The sequence below is a fragment of the Atta cephalotes genome (assembly GCF_000143395.1).
Source record: "Atta cephalotes unplaced genomic scaffold scaffold00001, whole genome shotgun sequence".
Taxonomy (NCBI): Eukaryota; Metazoa; Arthropoda; class Insecta; order Hymenoptera; family Formicidae; genus Atta; species Atta cephalotes.
Genome location: NW_012130065.1, coordinates 10,643,981 through 10,656,388, shown reverse-complemented (window position 1 = coordinate 10,656,388; position 12,408 = coordinate 10,643,981). Strand labels below are relative to the sequence as shown.

The 12,408-nt window shown below is 32.8% G+C and overlaps 1 protein-coding gene across 1 annotated transcript in view; it reads left to right on the top strand.

The window, feature by feature from the left end:
- Positions 1-12,408, top strand: part of LOC105626674 (lymphocyte antigen 6D) — an 85,629-nt gene that overhangs the window by 40,425 nt on the left and 32,796 nt on the right. The window contains exon 2 of the mRNA XM_012207972.1: positions 9,676-9,803. Within this exon, the coding sequence (XP_012063362.1) occupies positions 9,676-9,803 (128 nt within the window). The remainder of the gene's footprint in view (positions 1-9,675; positions 9,804-12,408) is intronic.

Below are 12,408 nucleotides of genomic sequence, written 5' to 3'. Positions count from 1 at the left end.
ACACAAGTTTTTAATACGCAGAACTTAAATAGATAAGAAAAGAACTAATATGGTCGAAGCTTATAGATCTTAGTAATAATATTTTTATATTCTAAATACATCTTTTAATTATATAAAAGATTTAATTATATAAACTGCGCTTAATGTGTAATTGAACTTGAAATGCAATTGTAGACTAAAATTGAGTAATAACAAAATTAAATTGATCGCGATTTGATAATAATATTATTAAAATATTATTATATAGTCATCAAGAGTTAGTATTGGTCCTTTCTTTACTTATTAGATTAATTTACATAATGATCTTATTATTATTCATTAACTTATTATTATTCAGAACTCTGCATTTTGCTAAAATTTGCTGAGTCTTTCAAGAAAATATTGATTATTATCAAATATATCTTTCCAACATTAGGTGGACTATCTTTTTTAACTTATCAAACTCGCGATTCTTTTTCTTGTATAAATAACACATTAATACTTCGAAAGAATAGAATACCGCGGTCGGTTATTATTAATAATTGCGGCGCGTAAAACTAAGATGCGGAAAATAGAGAGACATAGCAATGCAAGGGACTCTTGATAAGAAGAGTCCCTTGCATTGCTATGTCTCTCTATTGAAGATCATCTCGGCAAGCACGCGGGATATTGAAGTGGATGCTGGACGCATTCACATGCAGTTCCAAGGATGCAGTTCCAGAGGTTTAGATTAGTCACGGATCTACTTCGGTCGGGATACTCACTCCTTTCTTCGTTCCTTTTTAACCCCCGTCGCTGCATTCTTCGATTCCTCGTGACAAGTGCTTAGTCAGCTAATTATTCGTTTTGGTTTGCAAAATTACCTGTTTCCTCCTTCTCGAGAAATGTAGAAGATATTGGCTAGATATTGGCACATCTCGAAAGTTAGCTGAGCGCTGAGGCGAGAAATTCTTGGAGAACAAATTCAATGAAAAGGACGATTCTTGACATGGGTGGTTAGATTATATGTAGACATCGCCATGTAAAAGCTTCAGATCTAGCAAGAACCACTTCATCGACATATTTGAGCACAAGGACCAACCAATGTCTCGGTGATTTTAAAAGATCACTGCCTTTAAGGCCATTATCGGTGACACCTATCGTGAAATTGATTGATTTTGCGTACAGAAATAGATTTAACTTTGATGAATATCGAAGTATTTAGCTTTAGTAATTAATACATAACAATTAATATGTAATAAATGAAAATAGGAAGAAGAAAAGAAAAACAGCGGTTTATATAAACGATGACTTTTTTAAATAAAAATTCACATGGTTTTTTACATCGTTGCTTTATTTGTGCAGTCTTGTAAAATTTATAAAACGTTATTTTGCACGAATTTTGCTAAGCTTTCTAGGACATTGTAATCGGGATCAGATTGACGTAATTTTGATTAAAATGTATACCCACAAACGATAGAAGGATCCTTCCAATAGATTTCCAATAGCCGCACACTGTGATCTGCAACTCCAAAGCGATTTCTATCGACGGAAATACGTCTGCCAACGATGTATCTTGCGGATATCTCCTCGTTTCTACTAACGTCGAATCTGGGTGCCTCTGAATACCCGATTGGCTTAACTGCCCGTGAAATGATGCCGTTTCTCCGCTTGCAGATCATTTACATTCTGCTTTGTGGAGCCTCCTCACGATGTGCGACGGCTTCAGAATCATATGCTGTACCTTTGTCGCATCTGTGAATCATACTGTCACATAATTTATGTTGTTTGCCTTTTGTCTATTAGTCTACTGAATTTTAAATTGCCTTTAATCTACTGAATTTTAAAATGATATGGCGAGATAATGTACATTTCAATGTACATTTGTTGAAATCTTTAATATTCTCAGAAAAATATCTCTATCCTTGGAAGCGTTTGCAGTTTATAAATGTATATTATATTGACTTTTTTTAAAAGGAAGTTTTTAAAAGGAAGATTATCTTATATTTTATTTTCTTTTATAAAATTCTGAACTTTATATACAGATTTCATTGTCCGACTTAATTGTATTCAATCATATTTAATATGCAATTTTAATTTATTTATTAAATTTATACATATTTTATGAATCTGTTTAAGTAATATAATTATGATAGGAAAGAACATTGATTGACAATGGAAATTGGATGCTGTAAATCTCTGATCGATCGGTCGAAAGAGGAAATTCTATCGTGTCGAGATGCAACTTACAACAAGCAGGATGCCTAAAGCGTCACACCACGTCGACATCTAAGATGGGCTTTTGCTCTCGATAGAGAAATTACAAGAGTCGAGAGTATTTAGATGCTTCGCTCCGAGTCCAACAGTTTCAGAATTCTCTGAACTTCCTTATAAGATACGAAGCCGCACAACTAACTCAATGGGCACGTTTATAATGAAGAATAACGGCAATTTGTCTTCATTAAAGCCATCGCTCGTTCATTTTCAAATGAAAATTTTGGTGCAATTGTTATTCCTCTTAGCACCTTCCGCTTTTATCATCATCGATTTTTAACATCATTAATTATGTACATATCTACTTACAGTGACTTTTCATTAAAGAATCCGATAATCTGGAAAGATACTTGTAAAATCACATCTCGATGATTACTTCCGGAATTGACGAGAGCACTTACTGTATTGGTTCTCTGCATTTCCATAAAAACTAGTCTCTATAATATAACGAGCGCGAATATTTCCGCGAAAGACGTTCCGTCTCGAAACTTATTTCTTCAATTACTTTCATTCTTCGGTCAGAGTAATAATCCGGTTTCATTCCGCGCGTTGATACACCAGTAATTTTAGCGGAGAAAGGCTAACTTTTCTCTCAAACGTCCTTTATGTGATAGCATCGTTTGGTGCAAGTTGCTTACTACAAAGCCGATTGCGGCATTGAGATATTGGTATTTCCGTTCAGATACTTTTGCGACGACGAAATCTTTCCGCTTGCGTAATGATGTTACTCTCTACTATAAGTTTCAATCCTTCACAAATCGTGAATTTCCTCTCCCGCAAAGAACTTTGTTCGTGACTCTTCCTCTTTGAACTTTGAAGTTGTCATCTGAGTGACATGATTCATAAAAGCACATCACATTTTTATTCTACTATAAATAGAACATAATGTGGAAAATAATAATTTTGATTCCATTTCATATATAGAAGTAGTGCAATAAGTTAAAATTATTAAAATAATTGAAATTATCTTTTCGTAAAACAAAAATTATTAAAAAATATATATATATATCTTCTTAATATTTAATATAAAAATGTAATACTTAATTTTTAAATGAAAAAAAGAATTTTCAATTAACATCAATATAATCAAGTATACAAAAGATATTAATATTGCAAGGTTTTTGAATATTTCATGAGTAATTACGATAATTTTGGGAGAAAAGCTATTAATTTCGACCTATTTATGAAACTTTAATATGTTTATTTCATATTTCAGCAGGCAGATTAACTCGTCAGTAGCGAATAAAATCTTCGCCAGGGATTTTGCTCTCGTCGTCGGTTCGAGTTCTTCCTCGATGATCGCTTGAGATTACTTGGGGCGACGAAGTTTAAATTGTTTTCGAAACAGCGGCGAATTCCATTGTCGGCGATTGCCGAAGCGAATATTTGATGCAGCCACTTATATAAGACAATTTATCTTGTAGTTTCACTATCATTTTTATCTTAATCAATATAAATCATATAATTACATAAATTTTTAAAATCAGATAAAAGAAAGAATCCTATTTTTGATTGAAGGATTTTGGCGAGGAGGTAATTACTTAATGTAATAGTGGGGCAATGTTCTCGAAATCATTATAAAATTCATATGATATCCTCATGTATTATATATTCCAATAATTACATATGCAATCACGAGAAATCATTGTGTAATATTAGATAAAATCGTTTATTTTAGCAAATGACTTTATATGTAATGAAGAAAATTTATTTTTTTGTAATCGGATGAAATCGTATGAAATCAAGTGAAACTATGTAATTTGTGGAACAAATTTCATCTAGTGATTATCTCCTCAGATTTTGGTACTTAATAATATTCATATGTAAATTTGCAAAGCAAATATATATTTTTTCAGTTTTTAAATTGCACTCCAATACAGTTTGTCTTGAAATGCAATCATAAAGCTAGAAATAACATCACAAATTACATTGATTAATTTAATAACGATATGCTAATAAGCATCTTAAAATATTGAAAATTTTTTACATCAAGCATTATAAATATTAAAATATATCTAATAATTTAGAATTTTCTCCAAGGAATTTTTGTCTAAATCTCTCTTGAGAAATCAGGCAAATTTGCGATAAAATTATTCATTGCGTACATATTCCACACAGTAAAGCTGCATGTCAGTACAGATTCCATTATGTCTGATCGAAGGCAAATATTTGCGCGAGGATATCAAAGTTGCAGAGCAGAGGAATGTAGATAGTTTATCTTATCGCATCATTGCACATCAACTAACCTTTAGTTCGTATAATAAAGCCGAATAAATGTACGTAAATTATCTTGATGTTCTACACAGTTAATGAATGGTTAATGACAAAGTGCATCGTAATAGTTGATATGTTGCGTGAAAATTATGATATTGTACGTTGCGACAATGTTACAACTTTTGACATTGATTGAGATATATCGTCGATTCTATGTTATTCGTGTCCAAAAATGTGTAACATAACTCCCATCTATTCTGTTTAATTAACTCTTAGCTATGTCTTTTTTCTTTTTTTCGTAAAAAAATATATAAAGTAATAAAAAAATTACATTATTAAAAAAATAAGATTTTAAGATCGTAATGTGAATACACAACATATAGGAAATAAAGGCCTTAAACGATCAAGCTGCATTTTTAATGAAAAAATAAATAATATAATAAAAAAAGTATAAATAATATAACAGTAAAAGTTTAGTGTTTAAAAAATACAATAGTAAAAATGTATAAGTTGCTGTAAAAAACAGCAAACTTCAATACCATTATAAAAAGGCAATTAATTCTTCGAGGTCTGTGAAATTGCATAGGACGACCGTTTCAATCTCTAGAGTATCGAACGCGGTTTTCGGCAACTGGCCGATCACATCGGCCACGTACGTCTCACCCCTCCCCGAAATAATGACAACGGGGAAAATACATCTCTCGGCACGTTGGTCACGCTATCAATACTACGCGCTGTATCCGGCGAAAATGCGGGTTCTATCGCGTCGCGCGCGCGATGCCTCACGGAAAAAATGAGCGACGAGATAAATCATCCGGATCGCGCAAGCGAACGAGCAGGAAGATACAGGCACGTCCGTCTCGGTGAAATTTACTACCAATATTTTTCTTTCTCCGCCCTGAAAACGGGGTCGAATCTACGTGTCGCGTCTCCACCGTCGAACGCGCGCCTCGGGAAGTACGCCAGGGCGCGGATATATCTCTGTACTACGCCCGCGTATCCGCAATATTGAGCGAAACAACCCCTGAATCCTCGCAGCAGATTCCATTTAGAGTTTTATCTATATTCCAGTACTGCGACGAAAGATCTGCCAATCTCCCAGAAGTGAAACACTCCATCGGAACAGTTTATTTAGGTTTAAAGTAACTGTTCCTATTAGTGTATCCTTTGTATTTAAACAAGCCTTAAAGAAAACTAACACAAGTAAGAAAAAGTATATTTTTTATCAAGTTAAATTGTTAATATATAAATAAAATAATATTCTTCTATTCAAAAATAATATTCCCTTTTTTAACCTATTAAAATATAGCAAACATTTTGAAAGATATATCACAATTTAGAGGAATTTATGTGAATCCAGTGAGATTTTAAGCTTATTCCTCTTAATGTACCCTGTATTGGAACTAAGAGCGTTATATATAATATTATATAATGAATGTATATATTGAAATTGTAAATATAATTGAAATAATGATTTATGCAATATTGACTTAAACAATTACATCTATTATTTACATCTATTATTATTAACATCTATTATTAACATCTATTATTATATTATTAATATTTATTATTTTGAATAACTATATGTTAAAATGAATCAAATAAATTGGGGGCATATTATAATAGGAACAAAAAAATTTTCTTTATTTTTATCACAAAAACATTATAAAACATTACCATTTTTTTAAATTAAAAAATATTACAAGAAAAAGAAATAGTTGAAAAATTGATATTAATTTCAAGCAGAAAAAATTAAAGCTTATAATATTTAATAGTTAATTCAGTAATGAGCAAATTGGCTTTAAAGTATACTAATAGGTAGAGTTACTCTGTATCGCTGTAATTTTAACTCTGTTTAATGTTGACTATGCAATGTAGGTCTGCGATGAGAAGATTGAGTATGTGTTCTTGTATAAAGTTATTATTCTATCTACTCTGCTCTGTATTATTCTATCTACTACTGTTATTATTTTATCTACTACTGTTGTTATTCTATCTACTACTGTTATTATTCTATCTACTACTGTTGATTGTGAGTTCACATTATTAATTGCTGAATTATGTCCTTGAATATCTATTGTCTATTGATATGCAAGGGGTATACCAATGAAGCGCTTTCCGGGAGATTAAAGGAAAGCGGTTAGCGTATAATCGAGCTAAGGATTTGCTGGATTGATGTATCGAATTCCGAACAGTCGATTCGTAGAAAATTGGAAAAGTTGCCTCTTTATTGAGTCGATTTCGGCGCAAGATGGATATTCAGTCAAGATACGATAAAAATATTTTATTGGAGATAGAAAAACACTGGCAGACAGAAAGAAATTCTTAATGCGAGGAGTACGCTGATCCATTCTTTTACTCTAAATTGTCGCGATTTTACATGTAATAGCATCATCGCTAAGATCTTGTTTCTTCTTGTTATATTGCGGCCTAACTTATGCGATCTGAAACTTACGCTCCAGATCTATATATTGTATTTTATATTGCTTTGCGGTAGGTCAATAAAAAATAAGATTATGAAAAACATAATTTTTTTTTATGTTTGTGCTAGCTTCCTGTTTACAAATCGAGACATAAAATCCTGTTATTCTTATAGGTACATGACTCTGCGATAAGATATAGTATAGATAAGATTTATTCAAGTTATATATCTCTTTTCCAGACTGTCTGACATTTTCTCGTCTTACAGTTTCAATTTAATGCACTATGACATATAAATGAATGTGTGCAAACGGACGGTCTTAATACTTTGTCGAGGACCGAGTCAACATTGCGGCGAGCAGTGTTGCGAAACACATCGGCCTGGATGAACTTGCAACTTCATAAAGTTCTAACGAGGTTCACGGTGGTTCACCTCTCAAGAGGACCGTATGCTGAGAGAGTCTCCCCTCCCCCTCTTTCTCTCTCTCTCTTTCTCTCAACAAATTGCGTTAGGAACTGTTGAAGTTCGATGAAGGACCCACCGCGTATTTGTACGACGGACACTTAAAGCGTTTCATTACTTCTATTAATCTTATTCTTCTTGTTTTTCTGCTTTAAAAAAAAAACGCTCAATGCGAAACTGTCGCAAGTTTTATTTCATGAACATAGAAATAATTAAACCAAGTCCGCTAAGTTTGTCGAGCAAACTTATCGGCTATTGAAAAATTCTCATAGCGTACGATATCAAAGTTTTATACGCGTTAATTATTTTTAAATATTAAATAAATGTGGTATATATAAATTTTTTAAAGCAATTTAAAAATTGAATAAATTTGAAATTTATAAGAAGCATTTGAATTGGCGGACTGCATTTAAGACGAACGTAAAATCTTGTGTTGTTTGGTTCTTTTTATTTCTTTTTTTTTTTTTTTCGTCATGAGAGGCAAGCGAGTTTAACCTAGCGAGTGGCGAATCTTCCACGACCTCTGCTAGCGAGCGTCTCATCTGGAATCGACGGTGGCGCTTAGTATCACCTCATAAATTTCTGATTTTACGAACGCGCATTATATTCGCCGGCGAAAAAGAGTTCGATCGGTCCGGCGCGAAAAAGCACGGTAAAACTTTTCTTCGCGCGTTGCTTGCATTATGAAACTTGACTAACTTCGCGAAACGAGGCAAACCGTTATTACTCGCGCCGCGTACGGAATATGCGGGAAGAACGTCCGAGTTTTCGCATTTACGAGGCGTGATTAAGCGTTTTGTGAGTCCCAATCCTCAATTTTCGAATCTTGTAGCATACATACGGGATTAAGAATCGGATCGTGAGTGTCGAGTTGAGAAGCCAATTGCGAATCTGCTGCATTTTAACTGTCGCAAATTATTTTCGCTTCGATATAGTCGATATAGAGCAAATGAAAAATCAAGAAAATACACTGTTATGAAAAAAGCAATAATAATCGAATTCTTTAAATTAAATAACATTTTGTTATTTTTAACTAATATATGTGTATCAAAATGTAAATTAATCCATTTCTGTGGTTAGTTTTACTAAACAAAATAAACATAGTCCATATTAACATATTATATTTAGTAAATAATAATAAATTAAATTTCAGTTAGATGTAATAATCTCTAAATTTGAATCAGTGAATGATTATTGACATCAGTCCTTAGGATGCCACTAATCAATTGGCTGCATTCAGCAGAGAAAGTAACTATTATAAACTTCCTTATATGATTGGTATATCTTGTCCTTAATTCCTCTCTTGAATAAATGTATAAACCAATAATATTCGAGAATCTTACAACAATTGCAAAGTTGCTTTTTCTGTTGAACGCAGCCAATAAAACATGGAATTCCTAACTTTGTTTGAAGATTGAAATTGGCAAAAATATTGGTATTTCAATTATATAATGTTCAAATTTTGGTTTTTTAATAATTTTTTTATAGTTTGAATTTATTATCTATTGCCATTAATCAGTGATTACCTACTAAATCAGATTTAGGGAATACATTTTCTTTTTTTATTATTAAGTTAAATTGTTAATTTAATTCTATTTTACTTAAATTAACGACACATAATCGAGTAGGAATAGTGGCAAGCTATAGAAATAATTAAAAATAACTCAAAAAAAAATTCATTAGATATAATTAGACATGAGTTCAACAGAGATTTTCATGCTTCATGCGATTTGTATTATAGCACCGACGAAATATTATTAAAGACTGTCGATCCTGGGCAAATTTTCGTGATTATAATTAATGGGGTTCCCGGGAGACCCTGGGATAATTGAAAAACGATAATGTTACTGACAATTAATAAAAATTTGATTATTAACTGTATAAATATTGATAATATAAATATTTCGATAATATATTATTAAATTCGTGATTTTTTATTATATAAATGCTGTATAAATAAGTATGCATACTTTTAATGCTATATTTTATATATTGCCGAAAAATTACACTTTTTTCTTTGCAATTATCATCTCTATTGATAACACTCGGATGATATTAAAATCACAGTTTTAAATAAAAATCGAGTATTATTAAATTTTAAATATATAATGTCTACGAAACTAATAAATCATGAAATTTATATTATATTATTAATTTCTAACTCTTAATCACTTAAATTTTAACAGGCACGCGAATTTCCATAAACGCCGACTATCTTTAATAGTATCTCGTCGATGATTGTAGATTGCTCGTTCAGCTTTCTATTCCGAATTATTCTTGCGGCAGCGGCGCGCTTCCCATGTGGTTTTACTTGGCGATTAAATGTTATATATGTATCGCAGGTGTCACGCACGGTCTTAGATGTTACAAATGTGGACAGTACAATGAGGGAGTTGGCAGCATTACACCGTGCATTAATTCCACTGCACACATGCTGATAGAATGCCCATCCTCGGACGAATGGTGTATCGTAAGTATAAATTATTTTTCCATTTAATTCGCCGAAAAAACGACATGAAATATTTTGTAGACTGTGATTGCGATCGCCGACGTAATTTTATAGAACGCTGCCAAATATTGTCGGAAGAAAATAAAAAAGAAAATAAAATTATTTTATATACGGTCTTACATTCAATATTGTAGCGTTGCTGAAACACTTGCGCAGCTGGAAACGGAAAAACTCGCCGAATTCAAATATTCCGTGAAAAGATAAATATTTCTTTCGCGGAAATAAGCGTCAATATGGCGCCAACGATCACTTGACACTCTTCCAATAGTCGCCTATAACGACGTTATTTACCTCTCGGCAGACTTCCCGATGTCGGATTTATGAGATGAGTCCGCACAAATTGGTTCGAGAGTCTTTTGCAAGCTTGCACATCCATTCGCTAGAATATCTTCCGGCTTCTCTTTGGTTTCTCTGAAGAAGCTCGATATATATTGTCATGCTATCGAAGGAATTTTTTTAATTTAGAAAAGTAACTTTAAATACTAACTTGCGTTCATGGGAAGTACTTGCGATAGAGTTATAAATATTTGAAGAATTTTTTCGCCATCATATAACTACATTGTTAAATCTAATAAAGTGACTCAAATTTAACTAATTTGAGTCGTCACTGTTTCAATATATCGTAATTTTATAGTAAAACGACGACAATGAAGTTAACAATTTAAAAGTTCAAATTTAACAGTTCAAATATCATTATAATGTCAAATTTAAGCCATTGGCTGTGATACATAGACAAGTTCTTCTTTCGCCTTGAAGTAAAACTGCATTATTAAATCTTTCGATACTTCTCATTCATCACGCAACAGAGAGAACAATGTCTGCTCGAGTTGGAAACAAAGCTGTATTCTCTGTTCAATAATAACTTCGCGTTGTAATTTTTCAGAAAAACCACAGCTTCTTTTTCTAATGCCCATCCATTCATTAATTTGAATATTTTATTATACGTTTTCAAAACAAATGTGAGGAGAGAAAAATATTTGCGTCACATCGAAAAGTAAAATCGACTAGGTGAAAATGAGGAATAAACTCGAGGAATTTATTCGAATAAGGACGACTGATATTACTTCGCGATTTGAATAAGGGGATCAATGGTATCTATGTACGTTTAGAACGCAAATGAGATTTCTGAGTATAATAAAATCTTCTGAAATCTTCTGGAATTTGCTTCGAATGTTCTACGGAATTGGGAAGTGAGGTGGAGTAGAGGTCGATGATGGTTTGTGTCTGCGACAATAGGAAATGATTGGAAACTCGTCTCGTTTCAGAGTAAAATGGCATAGAACCATTTTCTCGCGGCTCTATGAATCTTGAAGCTTACATCCACCGTCTTAATAAAACGGTACGATTTAATCAGCATAACGATAGAGAATCCTCTTGTTGCTTTGTCGAGAGCTAAGTAAGGCGACATTCATCCGCGATAAATCCCTTCTTCTTTAGCTTTCTTCATCGCTTTCCTAGTCATCCTTTTCTATCTCCTTATTTCCTTTTAAGATTTAGTGTGCTGGCATAAAAGCTTATACTGAATCTGCGAATAGTATAACACTTAAAAAAATTGACCAATAACGATTTGAGTTATCCTTCACGATCTCGTTTCAATAGAATGAAAATGAAAGAATCATTAGACAGTCAACAAGGCGGATCAACGAGATTTGATATTCATTTATCAATATAATTATTTTATATTTCTCCATTTATTGTATTCCGCAAATAATAATTAAGTTAATTATATATTTTCTTTGGCATTAATTCCCTTTGAATGCGTGTGTATATACTCAATCGAGAGCTCAAATTACGAAACGTCACAACCATTCCCGATATCTAATTGATTAGTCTTATGCCTGAGACACAATTGAAAACACAATTGAAGACACAATTGAAAAACATAAAAATAGGGAATAATTAAAGTTTAACATACATGTGTATTCTGATATAAGCACAGTTTTTGATAATGAAATTTAAATCTTTTATTCCCTATTCCTATTGCCTATGCTTTTCAATTGTATCTCAAGCTTTAGTCTTTTCCCTTTTGATCCCGCTGTTGTATAAGCTTTCACTCTTCCCAAAGAAATAACGAAGCAAAGGAGGGTGCAAAAATAACGTGATCTATGTTATTGTGTTTGATCACAACTCGAAAAGAAACATTGATCGGTCTCGTGATGGCTGACGTTTCATTGATTATTTTTCGCTGAAATTGAATTCAAGAGTTCCGCCAGGAGCCATCAGTAATTAAATGCTTTCCGTACACGCGATAGCGGCCTTCGAAATCTCTTCGATTTCGATGTAGCCGACAATCCCCGGCGGCTGAACAGAGTTCGATGCCTTCGAGTCGTTGAGGTACATTCAGTGCAGGCACTGCAGTATTATGCTCACAATCGTGTTGCTCCCCCTTAGTTCCCCGCTGGGCATTCCGATTTGGCCTTCAAATTAGTGCCAATTGCATATGTCATGTCGTATTAATTAACATTTAGTTGCGTTATCGACTGTGACAGACGTAGTCTATACGGCTCTGTGTAGAAGTATCCTTTCTCTCTCTCTCTCTCTCTNTCTCTCTCTCTCTCTCTCTCTC